General features: G+C 38.8%; 1 protein-coding gene across 1 annotated transcript in view; it reads right to left on the bottom strand.

The window, feature by feature from the left end:
- Nucleotides 1-26,666, bottom strand: part of LOC119732047 (phosphatidylinositol 3,4,5-trisphosphate 3-phosphatase and dual-specificity protein phosphatase PTEN-like) — a 48,191-nt gene extending 21,525 nt beyond the window's left edge. Inside the window, exons 1-3 of the mRNA XM_038205413.1 lie at nucleotides 25,795-26,666; nucleotides 5,901-5,985; nucleotides 2,029-2,073 (exon numbers count right to left, since the gene is read on the bottom strand). Of these exons, the coding sequence (XP_038061341.1) occupies nucleotides 2,029-2,073; nucleotides 5,901-5,985; nucleotides 25,795-25,873 (209 nt within the window). The 5' untranslated portion in view covers nucleotides 25,874-26,666. The remainder of the gene's footprint in view (nucleotides 1-2,028; nucleotides 2,074-5,900; nucleotides 5,986-25,794) is intronic.
- Nucleotides 26,667-26,882: the final 216 nt, after the last annotated feature.

Raw genomic sequence — 26,882 nt, 5'->3', positions numbered from 1 at the left:
AACTTTTGCTTAATATCTATTTATTTAAAAATGTTTTGCCTTTGACAAAGATTCTGCTAGGATTTAAACGTAAGGCCGTCAATTTTTTTTTCTCTTCATATTTGTATAAATATTTCTGGTCAATCCAGTCAGCAAGCTGTTTGCAGCAGTTTTAGGCCAAAGAAAAAAAATATTCGGTCTCTGGTCAGACCAAAGTTCCGGAATTGATGCGGCGACGCAGCTTTTTTTGTTTTTTTCCTTTTGTTTTTTTTTCCTTCAAGCTTGGATTGTACAGACAAGGTGGGGTACTATTTTGCTTTTTTGGTGTCCTCATGTACATTGGTGTCCTCCATAATTTGCCTTGGTGATCTCGATCATTTGCCTTGGTGCAATTTCCCATTCCTTGGTGCTCTTTGGTAAAAAAGTTGAGAAGGTGCGGCAATAGAGGGCACTGTTGGAGCTACCGCGGAACATTTTGGAAAAAAAAAAAGATTGACGGGCATGATTAAAATCGACGCGCGCGCTGACCAGAGACCGACTTATTTTTCTTTTTGGCCTTATTCATTTTTATATATTTGTTTCTTTGTTTATAAAATGGTTCACTTTTTTAACACTCATCCTGTGTCCAATTTTTATGTACAACAAATTTCACATGATCCATTTCACACACGATCAATTTCAAAAACTTCAGTCAAACAGTGGAGGCCGTGTGTGGTCTAGCGGTAGAGCACAGGCCTCACGATCGTGAGATTGTGGGTTCGAGCCCCGCCGTGGCCATGCATGTTGTGCCCTTGAGTAAGGCGCTTTACCTCAATTACCCCTCTCAACCCAAGTGTTAAATGGGTACCGGCATTATTCAATGCTGGGAAGGTAACAGACTCGCTGTGGAGGAGGTGTGGCGATCCCCCCACAGCAGCATTTCATGGACTCGAGTCTGGCCCAATCACTTCGAAAGAGAGATGGGCACTCCGTTCCTGTGAACACAGGTTCGTCCACTTTACCTTTACTTTTTTTAATCAATCAAATGAAATACAAGTACAACTGCCATGGTTTTTTTTTTATGTCGAGAGCACGGATTCACAAAGTAACCAGAACATGTACCGGTACCTAAGTAATGAAGGTTCATCTTTTTAATCTCTTTTCCATCTTTCAACTATGTACAAGTAGTCCTTAAAAAAAAAAAAACCTGCTGTCATGGCTGAAATGATTTATTATAGTGAGGAAACATCTAACAGAAAAATGAACACGACAGGGAACTCAAAAGAAAAAAATGATATTGGCCGCGAAACAAATCTTAAAGGGAATATACAACATTTGCAAACATCGAAAAATAAAACTACCAAGTTTTTACGAAATAGCTTACTAGGATGTTGGTAAATAAAAGTCTAAAGCATCCTGTAAAATTATGGCACCTGGTGTGAAGTCATTTTCAAGAAAATGGTATTTTTGTAAACATTTCCAACGGTGGTCGGCCGACCAGCGTTGGAAAAACCTAACTATTTTTCAACTACTGCTCCAAATTTACCATTTTTTCCAGTCCAAATTTTGTTTGCTATTGGTTACATGTTCATGAACGGGTGCAGGCCAGCTAGACTGGTTCCCTTGCCTTACAATTTTCCATCATCTATAAATTGATCCATTTTATCTTTTGTGGAGTCAGGGAACCAGACTACTTGAACATTTTTGTTTTTCTTGGTTTTTCCAACCTTTTCGAACACCAAACTTCAAAAATGTCAGTGTAACAATATTTGATCTATTATACTAACCCCTCAAATAGTTCATTCCTGAAAATTACAGCAAAAGCCAAGGATGTACATTCCCTTTAAGCAAGACAGGGCAAGCTGGTAAGGGTGGTCCCAGAGTGCACAAAATCCTATTCAACTGATTCAGACTGGAAGTCTTTTCATGCATATGGTGAAAACAATGAGCCAGATTGAGACCATTACACGGTGATCCTATACAATAGCACTGCCCTGCACTCTTCACCAGCCAAACCCAGGCAAAGTCGCAAGTGACAGTCAGTCAATGATTCGGTCAGACAGTACTTACAAATTATAGACTTTGTAGTGATGTGGGTGTTTCTGGTCCAGGAATCTGTGGGGAGACAAAGGAAAGGAGAGCAAAATGTTGAAATTCGTTTTCAAAACTTTACATTTTTACTTGACTACAAAGTAACCAAGTATGTTTCGTTGATTTGCAAGAATGCTAAAATAGTTGAGTTTGCATCAACGTGGGCACGGTTGGTTAATGTAGAAAGTACCGGAAGTGACATACTTCAAAATGACACAGATTTGAAACTTATTTAGCTGACAAATTGCAAGAATTGAGCAAAAAAAATTCAATTTTGATCACCTCACGAACAATGTGGGGGTGGGGGAGGTCAAAAAGTGAAGCTTTGAAAGTCGTGAGTGGTGCTCAGAACTGCCACATCTTGGACAAAAATAGACTTATGCGATCGAGCGTGCGCGGCATACTAGAAAGAAGGATATAGATTTACATCACCCCAACGCAAACCAGTTTACATGTAATAGCGGTACCCGCTGCTACATGCACATCAGATTCGAACCAGCCAACCGATCCCGCAAGCTCGGTGGTCGAGTGGTAAGACGTCTGCACTAGAAAGCAGGAGGTTGTGGGTTCGAGTCCCACCCGATTGATTTTTTCGAACTTTCACTCGGGAGGTACATGTAACACACTGAGTATACAGTGTTTATACGTCGGTGAAGGGCAAAACCTAATATTGATTTACATCACCCCGACGCAAATGCATCTAATGAATAGAAAGAAGGAAATATAAGTAGCATGAAACTTTAAACCTATGGTACTTTGTTCAAAATGTTTGTACTACAGATGTAAACAAATGAGAAATACCTGAACATTTCTTCCAAAACTGAAACCCACACTTTTTAAACAAAGAACATTCGCAGTTACATTTACTTCACAAATTTTTCTCAGGTATACATACATGTACATGTACCGGTAGGTATCATGTGTAACAATTTACATGTACATGTCTTCATGTTAATGTGTGTGTTTGATGAACAATTTATTTTTATATCGTTTCGGTTTGCGGTAACACCATGTGGTAATAACTACTGCTTAGAAGATATTAGTTCTGAGAAGAACTTGTCCTGCTTATTATCAACTTTGCTAAGTAGTTTTTTGTTCTGTTAAGAACAGTCCTGCTGTAAGTTCTAAAAGAACTTGTCTTTGGTCTCAACGTTTCGACTAGCCTGCTCTAGTCATCGTCAGGAGACCAAAGACAAGTTCTTTTAGAACTTACAGCAGGACTGTTCTTAACAGAACAAAAAACTACTTAGCAAAGTTGATAATAAGCAGGACAAGTTCTTCTCAGAACTAATATCTTCTAAGCAGTAGTTATTACCACATGGTGTTACCGCAAACCGAAACGATACCGATACCCCACCATGCAAAGCCTCAAATCTTATAATTTATTTTTAGAATTTTTTTTCTGGGAATCTTTTACATTGGCTTATCTAGCTCCCGGACCTATGTTCTTGAAACTCAATGGATCGTGAGTCTGGAGTGCTGCATGGTAACACATTGTATAGCAAGTTAACCGCATTTTACATTGTTCTCCTGTAAAGTGCTGTAACTTTTTCTGCAACTTCTTTCGTTTGATTTGTGCACGCACCGTATCTTCTTTTGTAGCGAACACCTACATGTACATTGTTCAATGATGCATTTGCAAAGGTAAAAAAATCTACATGTACATGTATACATACATTTTACGTACCGGTATAAATACATGTAAATGTACATGTACTGTATTGTGCACACTCTCACAACCTTAGTACATGTACATGTAGATTTGCCCTTATTAAGCAGATCACATACGTACGCGCACCCAGGCTTTTAGGTCTAATCTGACTAGTTCAGAATAATTTTTTCTCTTACTGTCATCTTTTTTTTGCAGATGGTGCAGGGATAGAGCAAAAGGCCAGTGTTTCCCCTCGTACAAAAGACAGAACCTGGCCTAGGGGCTTCTATTCTGTTGCCTTATTTGTCCCCCCCCCCCCTCTCGGAACCTCAGGGCACTGAGGATAGGTCATTACACGGCCGTGACATTTTCCGAGAGAAAACCGAGGACGCACACACAGACACGGACACAGACAATGACGGAAATCCTTGCAAAATACGAAAGCAGCGATTTTTTTTTCTCCCCCATGGAAGGGCAAACTTCGCAATTCACAGTGGAATGCACGCTGCGTACACACACACACACGTAGCTGACACGAATACGTATCGAGTTTCCTTTTTGCCGTACACTGTACGTTGGTTTTTGACAAATGACATGTTTACATATGAAACCAAACACCCTTGATTTTTTTGATTTTTTCCCCCCAACCTTAGTGGAAACTGAATTACAAGCGTTGGACGTGTTTAATTCAGAATTTGCTTTATTTTTTTATTTTACGTATCCTTTTTTCCCACTGGGTAGATATTATAACTTTGAAAATCGAAATTTGTTTCAAATTCAATTTGAACTCATAACATTTTTTTTTTTCCAAACCTCAGTGGAAAATTAATTACACACATTGGACGTGTTTAATTCCGAATTGGCGTTGTTTTTTACATGTAGTTTTTTTTTCACTGTGTAGATATTATGCTTTTGAAAATCAAAATTTGTTTCAAATTCAATTTTAATTCACAACGTTATGAAAAAGGGGAAACAAAAATAAACCGTTTTGTTCTGCAAGTCGTTTTGTTACTATAAAAACAAAATTTAGTGTCAAACCAAATTCAATTTTTTTTGGGGGGGGGGAATGCAAGGTCCATTAAAAAAAAAACACACATAGACAAATTTATACATTCATGTAGCATTCTGTCCATAAAAAAAAATGAATAATCACAATTTATATACATGTACCAAAAATTGCTTAAAACAAAATATAAACAAAAGTAAAATATTGAGTTGAGTTGTTGAAATTATAAATCTAGCCAAGCATACACGTATACCCTCCAGGTTAAAAGGAATGACATAAGTCAAGAATTGTTAAACAAACTTTATCAACCAGAATTTTCCAGAAAGAGTTCTAAATTCAGCCCAGAAAGCAGATTACCTATTGCAAATCCTATTCACTGTTCTTCTGGAACCGCCCATGCCAGAACTACCGGTACTTGGCCACTGTTATTCATGACATGTATGTACATGTGCGTATGCCTACGCATACCAGTTGTATGTCCGCTGCTATACAATCATGCACACACTTTACAGGTGTGAGTCTCACACTATGAGAGACAAAGCGCTTCCCAGCTTAACTTTTGCATCTCTGAATGACAAAAACAGAAAGGGGAAAACACAACGAGCCCTGATCGGCGATGGCACTGCTACAAGGAAATGAGACACGAAGGAAGGTAAACGCAAGGTTATAATCTCATCCATGAAGGTTTTTCTAGAAGGTCTAATTACATCCGTGTCGTTGGGCTGCGCTGCCCACATTCAGTTTCGCTCAAGGTGAAAGACGAGAACTGCTCCGTTTCCTTTGGCAAGAGAGCAAATTATGCGAATGTGAAGCCAATTTGATGTCACGAAAACTTCGCCAGAGGCAAAATGTGTTCAACTTCTGCAAATTTGCAGTGCACGAAAAGTTGACGCGAGGTCAAACAGAACGTGTCAACCTTCGCTCTCGCACAATGCACTTGGTTTTAACACTTTGTTCACAATTATCACACATTTTGAAACAATCGTAATAATCACCCAGTGTGAAACAAACATATACACTGTAAAAGAAAACACTTTCTCTTCAAGGTGTGGAGAAGGTGGAGGGGAGGGGGGGGAAGGGGAGCAGAGGAGAAGATTGGAGAGGGGTACGTGTTCCTCGCTAGCTAGTGAATGAGGGACAAATTTGGGGTGAAGTACTGGTACACGTATGAAGAAGTACACATGTTACACTTACTTGACCACAGATTCCATGTCGTTCCTGTAGACGCTCTCCAGACTCTGTGCGGGGAATCCCATCGCAATGACATTGTTACAGATATCTGGCCGTCATCAAGTTAAGGGGAAAAATGTTCAGGGATAGGAAAAGTAAAACCCTCAAATCATCTTAACTTACTCGCCAAGTCATCATAACTCATACCATACCACAAGGTACATGCATCACAAACAATTGCAAATCAATCATACAAATCAATTGCAAATCAATCAACCGTGGCTGAGTGGTCTGGAGCATTGAATTTGTGGTCTGCGGGTAATTTTGCAGGCTGTGGGTTCGAGTCCTGTCCGGGGTTATCGTGTGTATACCCCTGAGCGAGGCGCTTTGTCACTCATTGTTTCTCTCCACCCAGGAGTAGATGGGGACCTCCAAGGGCAGAGTTGGTTACTGTGACTGTGAGAGGTTGATTACGGCTCCTGGAGAGTTGAGAAGATTTCAGGAGTTTTGCCCGTTGAACAGGGGTAATAATAATTGTAAAGCGCTTTGATACCCCGCTAAAAAGCACTTCATAAATACCTTTTAAATTTAGAATTGCTGCAATAGGGCGACAGATTTCTCAAGTGTCGTCTCGATTAGGGCGATACGCCTCATTGGGGTGACAATTTGGTGTCGCCCTATTGATGAAACGACCCTTAGGACAAGGAATTTTATTGTCGCGACCCTTTCAGATCGATTCCTTGTCCAATTAGCCTAAATACCGAATTTCATGGAAAAGGATCAGGTAAACTCGGGTTAGGCGACAGTTTAGGTTTGCGTGCAAGTCTATGGGAGTGTCGCCCCATTATAGTAAGAATTATTAAATTAAGTCAGTCCAAAGTCCATCATAAGCTATAACAAGCCATCACAAGAAATCACATGTCAATCGCAAGCCATCTTAATGACAATCCCTCAAACAGTCCATCACAAGTCGTCAAAAGTCAATCACACAAGCCACCACAAGTCATCAGAGTCTATCACACGCCCGTCCAGCCTCAAATCAAGGATTGAGCTATTCAATGACCTGTGATATAAAATGCAACTCTATTTGTCAATGTTCAAATTCATTTCCCGTTAACTGACTGTAATTTGACATTTGATTGACTCGATTAGGACTCTACTGTTTCCATTGTACTTTAAAGGTAGAGTAGACCACTTGTTAGGCCAAAAAAAAAAAATACTCGGTCTCTGGTCAGCGCGCGCGTCAATTTTAATCATGCGCGTCAACCTTCTTTTTTTTTTCAAATTAACACGGAAACTACAACAGCGCCCTCTATTGCCGCACCTCTTCAATTTTTTTTACCAAAGAGCACCAAGGAATGGGAAATTGCACCAAGGCAAATGATCGAGAGCACCAAGGCAAATTATGGAGGACACCAATGTACATGAGGACACCAAAAAAGCAAAATAGTACCCCACCTTGTCTGTACAATCCAAGCTTGAAGGAAAAAAAAAAAAAAAAAAAAAAGCCGCGTCCCCGCATCAATTCCAGAACTTTGGTCTGACCAGAGACCGAATATTTATTTTGTTTGGCCTTATTGGTGCATTTTTTTTCTCGTTTGAAGCAACAAAAGTGCGCAAAATCTTAAGACGGATGTTTAAGAACTAATATGAGAATATGTTTAAGAATTAATGAAGCGTGTTTATCTCTACGCGTTTCCAGAAAACACTATTTTCTAGATCTCGATGTCAATTCAAAATTTGCTGAGTCATGACACAATGATCCCAAAATCAGCATTCGGGACACGAATGAGAATCATTCTCATTTAGCCCATTGTCGAGCTACGTAATGTCACAACGGAACCGACGATTCTCGCTAATAATAGCAACCGCACGTGTGGGCTCGTCAAGTCAACGCGCTTGCACCCATTTGCCGATTCGCCAAGTTACAAACCAACGTTCTGCCAACGGAAATTTCCAAAAATGCGTCACTTGACACATCTTTGGGAATAACCTTTTATTGGTTTCTTCAAAATGACAGCATACCAGAAGGAATAATTTCACAGGGAATTCTGTTTAGTGCCATTACTGTCTGCAATTCAAGTAAGCTTTGTAACAACAATTTGGTCAATTGCATTTTGGATAAACGCATACGGTTTAACTCTACCTTTAACCGTCTTGCTATTTCAACAGTCACAGACAGTCAAAATTCACTTATACTTCCCCTGTTATACTTTTATCAAAGGCCAGTCACCAGCAGTCAGATCAAATGTTAAGCAAGCACTGTGACTAGTCAAACTGGGTCAACAGACAAAGCAGGCAAGTTGTGGTCACAGCTGTTTCATTATTCACCCGGAGTCAAAGCATAAGTCAGTCCCAGCCAGTCAATCCTGCTTTATGTAGGCTGGGAATTCTTAACTGTTGAAAACAGTCACTTGATTGATTTCGACTGAAAGGACTACTTGGCACAGAATGTATGTTTTGCATAGGAGGGTTAATGTCGTTACTTGTCCAATAAAAAAGATAATGTATGAAAACAAGCACATTGACATATCGGGTACATTTTATAATGGCTTCCCCCCCCCCCAAACTCTGTACTATCATCAAATTGTGTTCTATCATGTGCATGTGTGTACTATGCATTACCTTTTTCAACATCCAACCCTTTCAAGAACTTTAACAGTACTTTAGCAACATTTTAAAATAAACTTTGTAAGTTCACTAAATTGTTCCCGCAGCACTTCTAATCCCAATGATCAGCTTACACTCACGTAAACTACGTACAAGCTTTTCTCCACAATCGTCTTCTCCCGGGGAATCTACACTAACAACTGTATTTAATAAAAGCTACTGAATGCGATTACAATGGGACAAAATTAAATCTCTCGCTGCCGAACGCCAACTGAAAAGGATTTTTTTTCCAATTTTTTTTTTTTTGGCTGTCATTCCCAGGCCAACGCCAGTGACGTACATCGTGTCCGGTACTTTCAATAAGAGGTTCTTTTATAGATTATGAATCAACTCACATATCTGTCAAGTGTCAAAGGGTCTTTAGGAATAGGGCCCCAACACGGGGAAGTTAACGTTTCCATTGAAATATCATGTACCGGTGTGTGATTTAAAAAATTTTTTGGCTGTTTCGGCAACTTGCCGAAGTTTAGGCGGTACAGGAAACATTGGGTAAATCTCAGGGGTAAATAGGCAAAATGCTCTTTAATTAAAAATTAAAAATTAAATAATTACGATCTCTCTCCTCTCTTCAAATTAAGGCCAGTTCAACCTCAGCGGGAAAAAGAACATGAAAGTGAAATTATGACTTTACGGAAATAGTATGCTGACTTTCAGGACAGCATAGGAAACTGCCTAGTACCGATCAAACTAATTTTGTTATTTTTTTTTTGCGTCCGGTAACATTAACAAAAGGACTACTATCCTCTTTCCATTGTATTATCATTCCCAAATGGTTATATATTTTTGGAAGCGCGGTGCCTCGCGGCCTAATTACGTCGAGTCGACGCTCTCACATCCGGCCCCTGCACAAGCGAACCAATATTTAATCACTAAACACAAAGGGTGGTGGTTTCCGTCCGGTGGCGCTCTGAGTTTCCGGGGGGGGGGGGGGGGGGGGGGGGGGGGAGGGGAGGGATGACGGAGAGACGAATCAAGAAGTCTGCTGTACGGAAGGTCTCGGGTGATGCAGGAGGCACACCGGTGGAAGACCAGAGGTGTCGATTTAATTTCCTGATGCCATAATGGGTTGGGAGAAGGAGAGTCTCTTGACGTTCTTGACGTTGCGCATATGCAACTAAGGCTACTTCTCCAACCTACCGGTACAGTATCCAAAGCGTCATAAGCCAACTGACTACGTGAACTGGTTTTCTTTTCATCAATTTACAGCGTTTTTTTAATCTTCTCATTTCTTGCCAGTGGAATCATCTCTACAACTCACTGGCTACTGTTTCCCTGATACTAACTAGCAAATGGGTAAAAAAAAAAAACATTGTTGGGCAATATTTATTTGCCCAACACGAGTTACCGGGTACCACCTCACTGTTCCTTGATTCGGGTAAAACTTGACCAACTATCGGGAAGAACTTGCCCACGATTGTCGGCAGTTGGTTTGTTGACCAACATTGGGCACGATACCATGACCAATTTGTCTTAAGTTTTGGTTTTTTTGCAGTGTTCTGAAAAGAAGTTTACGTTTCTCTTTTTACTACCGGTATATTCAAAACATCTGGTTTTGCATGTGACCCAAACTACCGGGTATACAAAACCAAACTGGCAAGACATTTTACGTAGAGCAAGAGAAGCATATCAGTTCTGTAAAAAAAAAAATTCATGTTTCATTTTCCCCGTACTGCGAGGATACTCTCAATGCACATCCATGGTAGGATCTCATGGTTTCTCTCCTATTCCCCCCCCCCCCCCCCAGGCAAATTGATCTGAAGCCACACGTGCCGTCCTAGGCAGACCCAAAGCGGCTTCTCCATTATACCACGGCATGCAGAACTGCACACGAGCCCCCAATAACGTGAGCACATCATCAGCCACTCCAATACAAAAAAAAAAAAAACTTCAATTTTGATCGGGGAGCCGGTGACCTGTTTGGAGTGGTGCTCGGCAATGGACTCGTGATCGTGCCTCGATTACCGGCGAGAGTAGGGAGAATGTCACAAGGTGACGAGATGTGGGACTGGGGACTGAAACGCAGTAGAAAACACAAAGCAAATCTAAGCTCGGACGAGAATTAACACGAGGCTTGCTTTTGATGCGCAGTGAAAACGGAAAACCTGAGTTTAAATTGATCAGGTCGGAGCTTGATGTTGATGGTTCTGTGGGATTCTCATTTAGTTGAATAAAATAATAATCATGTTCATTGTTAAAATGCGTTTGTATGTACATGTAGCAGACGTCACTCAGGGAATGCATTGTCAATTTAAAAACGTCTGGGAAAAAAATTGATGAAAATGTCTGAAAGATGCACGCATCTTTCTATACTAATAATGTCCTCCTCTCCGATTCAAAAAGTCTGATTTCAGACAAAAGTGTGAAAAATCTCACGCCTGATCACTATATATTTTAAGCTCTGGCAGGGGTTTCTACATGTCACTTGGTGGTCGGTCTGTCGGTCTGTCTGTCTGTCCCGAAAGTTGACCAAAAGTGTGGCATTTCATATGGGCCATCGGCGTCGCATTTTTCAGCTCTGGCAGGGATCATTTTGATCGATTTCATGCAAGACTTTTAAGCAAGACTTCTTGCAACACGGCCAGAGCTTATTGTGCACTTGCACTTGTTTCTTTTTTCAGGCCATTTTTAAGAACTAAAATTACTTGGATTACGGATCCGCTGCCGGAAAAAAAAAAAGGAAATGGAAAAAAAATTACAAAAATCGCCGCCCAAAAATTCCACTTTTAATGACCAATTGTTTTCTTTTTTAAATCAAACAAAAATCTTGCCGTCGGAGAAGTAGGCTAATCACAAGCTTTTGATTCACTTTTTAACCGCAATCTCGGCGTCTAGCACCAAAAAATAGAGAAACGAATCGCCGTCCTTTTTAAGGCCTATGCACAGCGCGCGCCTTGATACTTGATCCATGCATGGAGGAATAACATGATCCACACTCGGCCCTCGAGTACATACTTTGTACGTTTTCGTGCACTGGACTGGTTCGTTTGAGCACCTTCGTGTCCGAATACCCTGTCTTGATACTGGGCTCACCATTATTGGCGCGCTGTAAAGGGCGCCCCCACAAAAAAAAATTTCCCCTCGCTCGCCGCCCGACACCGGGGACCCAAAAAATCTGTAATCCAAGTTTTAAAAGAAAAATGGCCAGGAGGTTCTGAAATTCAAATTCAAAAGCAGGAAACCATTTCAAAGCAGGAAACCAATTTAACACCCCACATCCTTATGATTACAATAAATCAACATTAAAATATATTACATGTACTTGTGTATACTTACTATACACACTTTGTATAGATATGTATACATTGTATACATATCTGTTTGAACAAGTATTAAGGAGAATATTTCTGTATGTATGCAACATAAACACCCAAATAATATTCTGAAGTACACTTTGTAAAACATACATGTTCTGGTACATGAAATCGTGAACTATGAATTCATCTTTACTTAATTGAAGTTCACTTCTACATGTACATGTACTTTCACTAAAATTATTTCTTTTCACTAAAAGAAATTCAAAATTCAGTCTGGAATACAGAGAATATTTCTGTAATACTTTTTTTTAAAGCCTGCTACTTTTAAATTAAGACTGTATTCTGGAGAAAGTATGATGGGTAAAGTTGAAAAGACGAACATAAATTTTGCTTTTTAGGCCAATAAAAAATTAAGTCGGTCTCTGGTCAGCGCGCGCGTCGATTTTAATCATGCGCGTCAATCTTTTTTTTCCCCAAAATGTTCCGCGGTAGCTCCAACAGCGCCCTCTATTGCGGCACCTCCTCAATTTTTTTTACCAAAGAGCACCAAGGAATGGGAAATTGCACCAAGGCATATGATCGAGAGCACATCAAGGCAAATTATGGAGGACACCAATGTACATGAGGACACCAAAAAGGCAAAATACCGGTAGTACCCCACCTTGTCTGTACAATCCAAGCTTGAAGAAAAAAAAAAAAAGCCACGTCGCCACGTCAATTCCGGAACTTTGGTCTGACCAGAGACCGAATAATTTTTGTTTTTGGCCTTACAGAAACACTGAAATTATGGTACCGGTATCTTCTACGAATTACACGACATCAAATCAAGCAATTTTTACATTTGAAATAAAATGAAGCACTTGCAATTTTGCTCAATTGTTTTTATTACAATTGCTTCCACAAAAGGCCAAGTTTGAATTTTTTTTTAAATGTGCAAGACTATCCAAAAAAAAAAAAAAATGCCAACGTGGCTTCAGAAGAACACGTCCCTGTATATTTAAGGAAATATCGCATAATGATTGACAAGCTTTCAAAACCTGCCATTTTTTCTGTCCTTTCTCCGTATTCCTTGGTCTGGTGCCCTGAGCAACTTAGTATCATCTTGCAAGGATCATGGAGACAGGGATATTTTTATCTCCAGTTTCGCTTTTGGGTGTTACGGTTCGCAAAGCGTGAAACGAATATACCACTCCATTATGAAAGGCTCGGACTGATGCGTGTGGGAAGCGCAGTGGCTTTGCAATTGGACCTTTAATAAATGTGAATGCATACATGTACATGGGTGATGTAGTTTCTATTCTTGATGACGTATATGTAGATCTTTAGACACACTAAAGGGGTACAAAAGTGTGATATGTTGGATTGGGAAATGAAGCAAGATAATATCAAGTTAATGGTTAATCCACTTTCCCCTTGTACATTCTCAACCCATTGTTGAGGATGTGCTCGCCAAGAGTTGAAGACTTTCCAGGAAGATTTTACAAGATATGTATGCTAAGAATGCTACGTACAGCACAGTACGTAACATGGACAGAAAGTTTGTTAATATTGATAGAAAGTTATTACTACATGTAGCTGTACAATATTATTGCACCTTTTCATACTTGTTCCCCACATTATTGTTACCTGTCTAAAATCAAGACAATCTACTGAATATTTGAATAAGACGTCACAGAGTCTTACACATGTATGTTCAGAATCCTACGTGTACACCTAACATGGACAGAAATTTGTTGCAAAATTTCTGTCCACATTTTAGTGTCTAAATTAATGACCAAGATACCCGTACCGGTAGTTGTGTTTATTTTGGCCGAAAGCAATCTGAAATGGGTTAGGAATATAAATGAGATGACATTTGGGTAAATTCATGCACATGATAATTATTGGTAGTGTCTTGTCAATTTATAGCAAAAATTGCATCCATGTTTTTTTTACGTAATTATTTATAAGGATCCCTGCAATTTCTAAAGTACAGAAAAACACGTACACGTACATGTCTTTTGGGTTCATATGATTATCGATACTCCCACCTCATCTTGAATATGTGTGAATGATGAGACCTTTGATAACGAGTTTCTTCTTGTTCTATTCCTCCTTTTTTTTTTTATACCAAAGCAACCCTTTCTTTGACAAAACCATTCCGTCGCTTGGCATACAAGCCTTGAATTTCATTCGCAGACAAACACGGCAAGGTGTGTTTTTTTTCCTTCGTCTCCTTATAAAAGGGCAAATACATTAGAAAATGTTAACGTGTGCGGGAATATATGTCAGAGGGAAGAGAATATGTCAAGGGAAAGGCAAATTCGTCGGGGGAAAAAAAATCTGAAAACTGTGGAGTTCTTTGAGGGCTATTCAAAACCTTGTTCCAACGGTTCATTGCAATTTGGGTCGCGGGGAATTAACAACTGGAAGAATGCGGCACAAATACAAGATAGGGAAGCGTCACTTTAAAAAAAACAAAAAACAGCAGGTCGCCCTACAGTTTGCAGTGCGACCTGCTGTTCGGCAATTTCTCATATGCACCAGTTAAAAAAAAAAAAAAAAAAATCACTGCTGAATTTTTTGGTTTTTAACAGACTGAACGGGAACGTGCGAGTATTTTGCACCTGTAAAACACCAATTGCACCTGCATCATTTAATGCCCAGGTATCAACCGGGCGGTTTCAGTTTTACACTTTGGGGTGAAATGGACACCACGCAGTCTGAAATGCAATTTTCACCACACCGTCAAACGAAACTGCCTACTTTCAACAGTGAGGTGTCACTGCATATAGTTCGTTTCTGTGGACTGCATTACAGAATAGCAGCCTTAATTAGTGGGTATATGAACCTTATGTTCTTGTACACGTATGCAGATGCAGGTTTCATGTTCTGTGCATGAAAAGTAGCCGACATGCACATTGCATGCAGTGACTATACTATACTATACCATGTAATGCAAAAAACTGTACATTATTTAAGAGGAAAGTGCTTCTCTTTTACATACTCTACTCAAGCTGCAGTTAAATTGACAGGTTTAAAATTCTGCTATTTTAAAGGTAGAGTATATCATTTGTCATTCCATTTGTGGCAAAAGAGGTGCTCAAAATCTAAAGAAGGGTGCTTAACAACTAACTTGATGAAGGATTAGCTCAGTGAATGCTGTGTATTCCGCGAAAACAATAATATTCTAGGATCTCGGTTTCAATCAAAAAGTTGCCGAGTCATGTTTTTGAATTGCGCCCGAAATCAGCGTTCCGGGACACGTTCTCATTCAGCCGATTGCGGCTATGCGATGCAGCGTTCTGAACCAACGGAATTATAGCAACCACCGCGTGTGCATTGTGTCAATGGCGAATGACAGTGTTGACATACATGTACATGAACGGTTAATTTTGTTCTTTTGTCTCTATGCTTACTTTAAATAGGTACACACAAAACTTAGTTATTGGGTTTTTTTTCACTTTCGATATGCTCTAATTAAAACAAACTGGCTTGAATGCAACCTTTCCATGTTTATTTGATGAGAATTGATGTGCCTACCGTACATGTGTATGTAGAGGCCATGTATACATGTACATAATCTACTACTGATACATGTACAAGCATGTACTTATTTTGTTTTAATTGACCCTCCCTCTCTCAGTGACAAAATTGAGAGAAATACATGTACCCTATCTGTCAAAATCTATCAAGTGACAGTTTTTAACAGTTTTGTAAATTGGGCTCATATTGGTACAATTGACAGGCTGTGGCAAAGTGCTGCTGAGCAATGATTAATTTAATTCATTAACAATGAAGGCACAAAATGTTCACTCATGCATCTCCAAGCAAAAACAAAGGCGCTGCCCTCTATTGGAGGGCAATGGCTGCTACGCATGTAAGTTCTATAGAATTGCAGTATTCCAGGACACCCTACCGTATCTATCAAACCCCTTCAACAGGTTTTGACAGTTGTGGTTTATCCATAAGGGTTCAGGCAGTTGGTGACCAGCCTGTACACAAGCTATAGGAGAGGAAGTGGGGTTTTTTTCTGTCTTTTTTTTTATTTATTTATTTTTTTTTTTTATAGTTTGTGACAGTTCTATCAGTATGAGGGTTAAAACGATTTGTAAATAAATCACAATTTTTTTTCTTATAATGCATTACAAATGTAGTGTACATGTACATGTACATTACCTACAGTGTCACATGTACAATATGTTACCTACAGTGTCATACCGTACATGTACACAGTATATGGCATTTTGTACAGTACAATGTAAAATCAGACAGTATGCCGGTACATGTACATGTACCGGTACATGTACGCGTACAAACATGACAATCACATGACATAAAACTTCCATCAGAGGTTTTGTTTCACTTCCACACTTTCCCTTTCGATGGAGTACATGTACATTGTACATGCAGTAAATGAGAAAAAAGATCCAGGATAGAGTGTTACCGTAAGTTAAACAAACTTTGCGGGCCTCATTTATTCCTAATAAGAATAACAGGTAAATGAATAGTACACATGAAGGTTATTCGGTCATGAAAGTTATTCGGTCATGAGGCCAACCAAAAAGGACATTAATTACAACATGCATTTATTTATTTATTGAATTCTTATTTTAACTGCGTATCTCATTCACTGGAATCCACTGGTCTCCCATGGGGCTAAGTAGAGAGAAGACAATCGTGGAGAAATTACAGATTGAGATGGGGGAGAAAAACCCCAGAAGAATATTCTTGAGGCAAACCCACGGAATCAAGTAGGGACTGAAAACCCAATCCACATTTATTGGCCCAGGCAGGAATCGATCCTCGGTCAAGAGCAGTGGAAAGTACCGCTACACTAACCCAACTCCCTAATTATATGATTGTTGCAAATTACAATATGACTATTGCAAATTACAATACGATTGTTGCAAATTATCATACGATTGTTGCAAATTTCAATACAATTGTTGCAAATTACAATACGATTGTTGCAAATTACAATACAATTAAGTTGCAGATTTACGATTGTTGCAATTTACAATATGATTGTTGCAATTTACAATATGATTGTTGCAAATTACAATATGATTGTTGCAAATTACAATACAATTAAGTTGCAGATTTACGACTGTTGCAATTTACAATATGATTGTTGCAATTTACAAAATGATTGTTGCAAATTACAATATGATTGTTGCAAATTACAATATGATTGCTGCAAATTACAATATGATTGTTGGAAATTACAATACGATTATTGCAAATTTCTAGTAACTTTCAAAGCAGCATGGGTGATGTACCAGTATGTATTTATTATGACATATCAGATGCCATGAACAAGTGGTACATGTACATGTACGTGTATGTATTTCTTGTGAGTGTTATAATATCACTCAAATGCAAAAAAAAAGTACACAAGCAACTTATTTCAAGAGATTTATGCTAATGCAACCAAAGCAAGATATGGTACCGGTACATACATGTACATGTGGGTTACTCCATGAAGTTCGGGCAAAAAGTGTGACATAGGGTCAAAGTTCCCAAATGTTGATCTGAATATTGTTTTTGATAGCTCAACTACTATATTTTTAGGAAATAGTATGCTTTTTCCCCAAAACATAAAAATGAATTTGTGGTTGATCTTTATATTCATGATGGGAAATTCAAAATACCTATGCTACATGGACACCAAATCTGAACAATTGCTCTGAACATTTTTGAATGGGTTAGGTTATTTGTCAGTTTTCTTGTTGTTTAAGATTAACTTTTAGGGTATAATCAAAGAAAAAACAAATGGTTCAGCAGATGCTCAAAATAAGTTGATACAACCCATTGTAAATTAAGGCTTTTTGTGTAATTTTGACAAAATTGTGCTTGTTTGGGAAAAGTAACCAAATCAGCTAGAAGAGATCTAAAATAGCATTTATGAGTAAAAGTTTGACTTAAATGACACAGTCAGTGAACCATCTTTCCAAAATGATGTTCAAAATGTAAGCCTTTGCTCGTCGTGCTGAGAAATATGGCTGACAATGTGTCAATTTTACCTATGCTACATGGACACCATGTCCTGTAAATAGGTAGAAAACAGCACAATTTATCCAGTAATTAATTGAAAATTAAGCAAAAAATGGCTTAATCATGTTTTATGGCAGTGGACATGCAAACCGAATACAGAAGCTGAATTTTGGATACATCATTTGGATGTATGTATGAATTATAGAGTTTTGAACAATACCTATGCTACATGGACACCGTGTCCTATTTATCAATTTTCACTTTAGAGGAGCAAACCCTTATGTAAAATAGAGTTCATCTGTATCTAATTGTTATTAATTTATTGTAATTAACCACTTTCTTGGTTTTAACATTAAAAAAATAATTTGTCTACAATCATAGCTTCACAACTAAAGGAATACTCTCTTACCTATGCTACATTTTCTACCGATGCTACATTTGGACACCACGCTATATTTTGGAACATAAATCTTAATTGCTGAAGAACAATTTTCCAAAGCATGTTTTATTTTGAATATCCATCCAATTACTATTTACCAAAGGTTAAGATGTGTCAATATGTGTGGAGGTATTTCTGCTTGAGGGGTTTCTTTAGTTTGAAAATACCGATGCTACATGGACACCATTTCAAAAAATGATACTTTTTCTTCTTGCATCTTATAAACAGCAGCAAGTTTGGAGAATTCAACTTTTTAAAAACTCAACTTGGAGTGAGTTGAACATATTTAAATCAAAATCTTTCAGATACAGTGTACTGTATGGAGATAGCAAGCCTTAGTACCTATGCTACAGGAAACAAAAAGTGTGGACACCAAATGTAGCATAGGTAACAGAATTTTCACATGCATGTAATATCAACACGAGCAGCTTTTGTACAATTTTATGCATAGATATGGGTGAATATGACTTCAATCTAATAGTAAATTACTTAAAAGGATTGATCAGTTGGCATTTTTGCAACAAAACACAAACAATAAAAACACATGTTTCTGTTAATTTAAATGTCACACTTTTTACTGACATTTTTAGTGGTTTTTGCACACATATTGCCCAATAAAAATTATTTGAGGACAGATACAGTCCTAATTTGATTTTATTTTTAAAAGTAACATCATATCCTTTGAGGAAAATGTTACTTTGAAGGATTTGAAAGACTAAATTTTTTACAAATTGATAACAAAGAGAGTAATTTCAGCATTATCAGCTATTATTCCAACTTCATGGAGTAACCCATGTACAGTACATGTATGTACGGTATATGATGGGTACCATTGCTTCATGTTTGGTGGTGTGCGGTCTATTATTGTACACAAACATGACAATTTTACATGTTGAATGGAACATGTGCTCTGTGATGGCACCATTCACTACTGCGTACATGTACAGTACACACAATGTTCCGGTATGTAATGGGGAAAAAAAAACTTGACCACAATGATCAAAATCCAAAATGATACTTTATAAATATTTACATGTGATTGGTTTTATTATCTTTGTGGCTAGGGCAGCTAAACCCTTGTTGCTATTTTAAGTTCTGAATTCACACAGAATTCTGTGCAAATGACAGGCATTATGAAACAGTTAAATTTCACCCCCCAAAAAAGAGGAAATTCTAAAATCCCGAAGACTTTGTACAGTGATATTCAATTTTGAATGGCAGAAATGGAAAATAAAAGAAAGAGGAAATCAGCCGATCTGAGGAAAAGTTGCACGGCTGGAATTACATACATGATACATGTTTCCTGCCTTTTAAAATTTTATAAGCAGTAATGCGAACATTAATTGGTATATTTTTCTATGTTAAGTACCGGTACATGTACATGTAGTTTACATGGGGCTTACATGTACATATCCGGTATGTACATGTATAAAATCCACATGTATGTATTAAAAACAACATGTTCGTAAATGTACTATCTAATTAATTATTTAGCATGCTGGTGATGGATTGTATTACATGAAGGGACAGGCCCCTGATTTTTTTTCTTCTGTAAATGGAAGAAAAAGGGCACCCGGTGGTCAGGAAATCGACAAAGGGGACGAGGAAATCGTGATAAAGATGTGCACATCCTGAATCCTTCTTGCTGGGAGTCCCTATACATACATACTAATGAGGGTAAGCATGCTCGGGGAGGCTCCGTATTTACATTGGATATTATACATGTAGCAGGGTTGATTTTGCCCTCCCTTGTACAGACATCAACGCCCACACGTTGATGGTTCAGGATAAAAGGGAAAAACTTGCGTCTCATTCCCACTGACAGGAAGGCTTTGGTCAGCATGCAGGTTGTTCACTTATACCTGGAACTGAGGCAGAAAAAAAGTGTCAAGTTTTGGTGATTTTTTTTACAATTTTTTTCTTCTTCTGTTTTAGCCTCTGAAGAAGAACTTGCTAAGTTCGCAACGTCAGGCCACATCAATTTTTAGATTTATATATTTCAGGTCCATCCAGTCAGTAAGCAGTTTGCAGCAGTCTTACTTTTTTTCATTTTTTTTACATGTTCATAACAAGGCGGGTGTCAAAAAGTAGGCTACAGTGTGTCCAGCAGATGCCCAGGCACCCGTCCAACTAAAAATTATAATGCGAGGACTGCGTTCACCATCTTAGTGGATTGAATCTATTGGAAATTTGGTGCCCACTCCCAAACAAACCTACAAAACCTTTATACGTATGACTACATGTAGCTACCGGTATCATAATAATTGTAACATAGACTGACCAGAAATTTGACTTATGTTAATAAATAATAGGCCATAAAAAATGTAAAAACCTTACAAGTTATATACAACTATCTTTCATAATTATTGTATCTTTGACTGACCAGAAATCTGACTTATCTAAAAAAAAAAAAAAAAGAAACAAAAAGAAGACTAAATCCATGTGTTATGTTCATTAAAATACACAGAAGTAAAACAAATTCTGAAGTAATCTAGGCTAAATGCAATGATTGGGTCCTGCTGATGTGTACATTGTAAGTTGCTACACTGTAAGAACGAAATATTAATACATAGAAATATAATAAATTCTGAAGTAATCTAGGCCTAGATACAATGTGATCAAGTCCTGCTGATATAAGTTGCTACACTGTAACATAGCTGAGAACTATATTATGTCATGGGATGCATACATGTAGTTATATGTACATGTGTATACATGTACAATGTATACTACCATACTTGTGACTGGATTTTTTTTGGTAATGTTTACATCCATGTAGCACTAAATGCACAATAAATGTAAACTCACAATTTACAATATTTTCCCGTAAGCAGCTCCATAATATGCGATCTACCCGGTAGTTCAACTTGACAGATCCACCATTCCTCCCCCCCCCCTCCCGGGTTTCTCATGCAAGGAAGACACTGAAATACAGAGTGTCATCCACAATTGAATGCAAGTACACTCGCCTAGTTGATGGTCTAATCTCGTGACCAGGATAATCCACGGTTAGCAAATAATTCAGTCCATCGGTCCATCGTGATATCTGGACTACATGTACACGTACACTCATGACATATTATCGTTTACTAGACAGATGCTTTTGTGAAAAAACAAGAACATCAAAAAAGGCTGAAGAGCATTCCGTTTATCTCTCAAGCTAAATTTCTCCCAAGAAAAAGCCTAACGGCAAAAGCATGGCAATCACTTTATGACAATACACCTTAGCCTCAGAAGTGCATGGTTTTACCAAATGCTAAATCACACACGTACTCGGTACATCAAATTAAATTAAAACTAAAATTATAACTCAATCTGCTTCTCAAATCACAGGTGAATCTAACCTCGGAGGCCCCTAAAGACAGGCACTTCGCCACTTTGTGTGGACATGCTGCCTATTTTTAGGAACGAAAACTCGACTTGGCCAATTTTGCAGGAAATGCAACAAATGGAGTTTCAGTTTCCAGAACTTCCTCGGAGTTTTGCTTTGTCTTTCTGTTTGGCATTCCTTCAGAGAATTGTAATATGGCTCTGCTGGGAGAAGCCTCTACATATTTTCTGGCAATGCAAACAAATTAACTTTTCTGTTTTTCTCAAATTTTGAGTCGATGTTAATCAATGTGTATGTTTATTTGCATACGGCCAAGGACAAAAATAAGTAGTTTCTCGTCCTGAATTTTTGAATAATGAAGGAGGCAGGCACTTTTTTTTTAAGATGGCGGATTTTGCAAGATGGCAGATGGATTCTTCATTTTTCTAGACTATTTTGCTGATACAAAATTGTGTCCAAGGGAGCCATTACCCATTTCTACATAGCCACAGTTTTGTTGGAAACTAATAAAAAGACAATCTACATGTATGTACATACTAGCAAAATATATTACAAATGATTGAATTTATACAAAGAAAAGAAAAGAAAAAAAAAAGGTAGCCATGAAAAAAGGAAGTGGGCGGGTACGAGAAACTGATTAATTTTTTTACATGGCCTAACTTACTGCGGGATAGTGCAATACTGTGTACTTATACACATTTTCTTTGCACTCGATCGTATTTTATATTATGAGGCACATACACAGGATCAGGAAAGTCAAGTTTTCTTTCTTAATTACAGAAATAATTGGGGCTATTGGCTGCATCCTATTTCCCTAAAAAAAATGTACATAAACTTATACTGAGTAAAAGGTATAATTATAAACAACATTTGTTTTTGCTAACATTTTCAGAAATGGATGGATATGGGGGTTAGTATTTTATAGCAAATATTGTAACACTGATTAGTTTAAAGTTTTGTGTTTACAGATGCTGGGAAAAACCAAGGAAAAAATGCTGTTCTTGCAGTCTGGTTCCCTGACCCTCCTTCAGACGAAACAGAGCAATTTATAGAACGTCAGGGAATTGCCGGGTCAGCGAACCAGACTAGCTGGCTTGCACCCATCTTAATGACAGATGATGTGTACCGGTACATGTTTGTACCAAATCAAATGGAAAGGGTTCAAAATATCAAGATATGTTTTTCCATTTTTTATTTAAATTTTTTTTCTAACGCTTTCATTGACTATGTCACCATAAAAACACCCGTCTCATGGTGTATTTTAACCAATAACCACATTTGCAATGTGCAATGTGGCTATTGATATGTTCATCCCAATAGAAGTTTAACCCTAACCGCCCTGAATCCTTCAACATCCTCTTTGCCAAAGTGGCTGAATTTGGAGGATTAAGGTTACATGGCAAAAGTGTGTTACTAATTTCGTAGGATGCACTTTGTCAAGGTCTTGGGCCCGACCTTGTGTTGTTTCTGCTCAGCCATGCATAAATATAGGCCTTGATTATGCTTGAAATCCCCTGTACTTCTCCAGGATGTCACTGGCCAAGCCTCAACATACTGACAGTCACTCACTGCTACAGGATTTTGCAGGATTCAGGCAGTGGTCACTCCTCAACGGGCCACATTCAAGAAATAATGGAGGAATTTGCAGGATTGAGGCTATATACATGTATGCTATTTTTTCATGAGGCCAATTGAAGGATTTTGCAGGATTGAGGCTACATCCTAGCAAAAAGGCCTAGGGAGTTAGGGTTTATGTGGTAAATATTCAAAAATTTTAATATTCACATGATGGGTTCCCTCTATCATTACGACAATCTATCAAACATATGTAATTCCGGTACTTTTATGGAGGATAATATGTGTTTTACCACCGAAAATTTAACCACATGTGAATCTATTGGCAAAATCTGTTCCACTTCATGTGAAATTAGCTGGTAAAACAGTATGAGAATAAAAAGCTCCCTGTCCAAAACAGTGCCTGTCACTAGGCAATTCATTACAAATTTGCTGAATGCATCGTCCTCACTATGATTGTATTTCTAGGGTTCTGCACTGCAGCCCAACACGGGTGCTTTGATTTTCCCTTCCGAAGCAAGATTGAGCCTGCGCCAGGATTATTTTTGCCAAAAATTTCGATTTTCGCAACTGACAAAATTTTCCAGCCAACTTCTGATATACATCCAAAGCCACAAATACTGATTCGCAAGAGTCATTTCAACAGTATTTGTACGATATTTCTTGTCGAAACCTCATATGTTTCAATACTCCGGGGTGTGAAATGGAGCGTAAATTGTACAATAGGCAGTGCACAACGGCCAATTCAAGATCAACACACGGTCCGCCTCCACAGACTTCACAGGCTTGCTGTGCATGTACAAAAGTCATGAGGGATAAACGTGTTTAGACGTCACCCGGAGGCAAGTCGAGGCAATCTTGACGTGTATAAAAACAGCCAGTGTGTGTTATCACGTCCTCCGACGCGAACTGGTTAAACTTACTGCACTCCAGTACACTGCAAATGCTTTTGAATAAACACGCCTCGCAGGCTCCAAATTAAAAACCAAAAATAGACCTACGGTATGGAGTTACACACATTGATCCAATTCCCAGTAACTCGTAGTCCACACTATTTTTTTTGGTCCCCTTTAAATTTTGGTTGTGTACTAGGTGACCTTTAATTTCTATCATGAGCAAATGAAGAATACGATTTACAACACCAAAGATACTTGAACCACAAGTTAAAATAAAATTATTTTGAGAGGGATAGAAACCATCCGAATAAACAAGACTTGCAATGTGTCAAACATACAACATATTCATACATTTCTACACCAACTTGTGTATTTTGTATTGTCAGATTTCTTCCCAATTTTCTGGGAAAGAAGACACCATGAGTGTACTTTCTGTTTAAATATCGCGTTCTCAGTTAAATAAACCTTACCACTGAGTTACAGAATTTCTCCCTTTTTTGGGTGGGGGATGTTTGGGCGTTAACCCTCCCACTATTTAACAGTCACAGACAGTCAAAATTTCCATCCACTTCCCCTGCTATACATTTAACACAGGCTAGTCACCAGCAGTCAGATCATATGTCTAGCAAGCACTGTGGCTAGTCAAACTGGGTCAACAGACAAAGCAGGCAGGTTGCGGTCACGGCTGTTTTATCACTCACCCGGAGTCAAAGCACGGCTGCATCAAGTTACTTAAACAGTCCCAAAAAGTCAATCCTGCTTTATGTAGGCTGGGAATTCTTTAACTGTTGAAAACAGTCACTTGTTTAAAGTTTGACTGAAAGGACTACTTGGCACAGAATGTATGTTTGCATAGAAGGTTAAATAATATGGGGTTTGAGGGCCAAGGTAATGTGAGGACAAGCTAAAAAAAATTACACGTGACCTCTGCACCACTCAAACCAAAGTGCAATAGTCATGGTGTCCCTCTGCATCTTGGGCCTCGGAAACCAAGGGAGTCCAGTATCTTCCAGACAGAATAGGACACCACGTTCATGTATACTGACCCATGATTAACCCAACATACACACCCACCTACTCATACCCTATGGCTGCACTACTGTACTGGGGGCAAAGGGGCATTTGTCCCCTATAATTTTTCCCCTTGCCCCCCCCCCCCCAAGTTTACCCTTCCTCCCCAAGTTCAATACTCACCCTATGTCAATACCAACTATATACTGCAGTAAATTTAACAGTAGAAACTGTTTTGGCAGGGACTTACATTGGCTGTTGAGTACAAATATTGCACGTGTGTACAACAGCACTCTCACGTGACGTATGATATCCAGTACCTCCTTCCATTCCCGTTCCCGCCCCCCCCCCTTCCTTTCCCATTTTTCTCTTCTGTAGCCACTGAGAAGCATTTCGGAAATCTATTAACACCATGCCACCATTTCTTGGCCCTTCTCTCTTCTTGCTCCGCCCCCCCCCCCCCCCTATTTGTAGCAAGCCAGTTCCGGCACTGCAAGTCACACCTTTGTCAACTCATTCCATTGACAGCCAATAAAATTTAACACAGTTTAAAGGCCGGTTCATACTAAGTGCGAAAGCGAATGCGAATGCTACTTTGTGACGTCACGACAAGTGTTAGTGCTGCGATTTTGCAAAAGTTGAGCACTTTTTAACTCTGGCGAATTTTGCAGCAAATGTGTCATGAAGTATGAACCGACCTTAACAACTCACAGAACACAACCCTCTTCCTTTAAATTCAAGATGATAAAAGAAAAAAAAAGGATACAGGTCAAATCCAGGTCGAAGTTTCCATCGGTGTACCGGGTCTTGTTCTTGCTGACAAGTTCTCGTAGCTTAGCCGCCATGTTTCCCTCGGCGGCACTCGGGGATTTTGAAAAATGATTTGCTAAAAAAAAAGTCACTGACTGCAGGATGATAATGAAAAATTGTCACATCATCGACAAAAAATGCAGTCACGTTTCCGAAGGGACCCTGAAACGGGCCAATGCTGGTGACTAATCCTTGAGTTTTGTGTTGGTCAAGACTGATCCAGTCTGTAATGTCAAACCCACCATGTTGTATTTTCTACAGCCAATCAAATTTCGATGGTTATTTTAAAACTGTCAATTTATCAAGAGAGTATGGTAGAGACATCATAACCACTTTGAACGTTACGCCAAAATGGACCTGTTTTTATTTATCTAATATCTTCCTGTCAGTCACACTGGATGAGTAGTGCACCTACATCTCACGAGTTCCAAGGCAACACACTAGAAAGTAAGAAGAACTTTATTCAATGCATCCTTGCATACACGATTTGCAGGCTTTAGACTTGATGCAGCATTGCAGCAGCGCCGCTGTAGCGAACACACTGCTTCGGCTTCATGCCCTCCATATCCACCATGCACGGTTAAAATTTCCCAGGCCAGTGAGAGTGTGTTGGCCCGTGCAGCTCCAAAATCACGCTTACCGAGGAATTACACCACCATTTGATACTTTCGAAGCCCATAGAACAACCACACCTATGCAGAGCCGGAAGAAGACGACTTCCCTGTGGTTCCTTCTCAATAAAAAGTGGTATTTTCCGGGATATTCGCCACTATCTCAATGCACCGCTAGCTAGCAAGGAAGTCAAGCTCGCTCTCTGATTTGACCCTTCACCCTTTATTATCGCTCCGCATGTAAAAAGGATTGCTAGCCTCGCACTTGGCGTTTATGGTTCAAAAACTAACTTGTACTCAAATACTGTATTCTTTTATAATTTAACTTGCCATATTTTTCAAAAGCCCAATCATAATTTAGTATTTTGACACCATAACATCATCTTTTTTAGCAGTGTTCCTCTTAAATCTAGAGATGTGAATCGGAAGCATT

The sequence above is a fragment of the Patiria miniata genome, unplaced genomic scaffold (genome assembly GCF_015706575.1).
Source record: "Patiria miniata isolate m_02_andy unplaced genomic scaffold, ASM1570657v1 HiC_scaffold_24, whole genome shotgun sequence".
In the NCBI taxonomy this organism is placed as follows: Eukaryota; Metazoa; Echinodermata; class Asteroidea; order Valvatida; family Asterinidae; genus Patiria; species Patiria miniata.
This window is presented reverse-complemented; position numbering and strand designations above follow the sequence as displayed.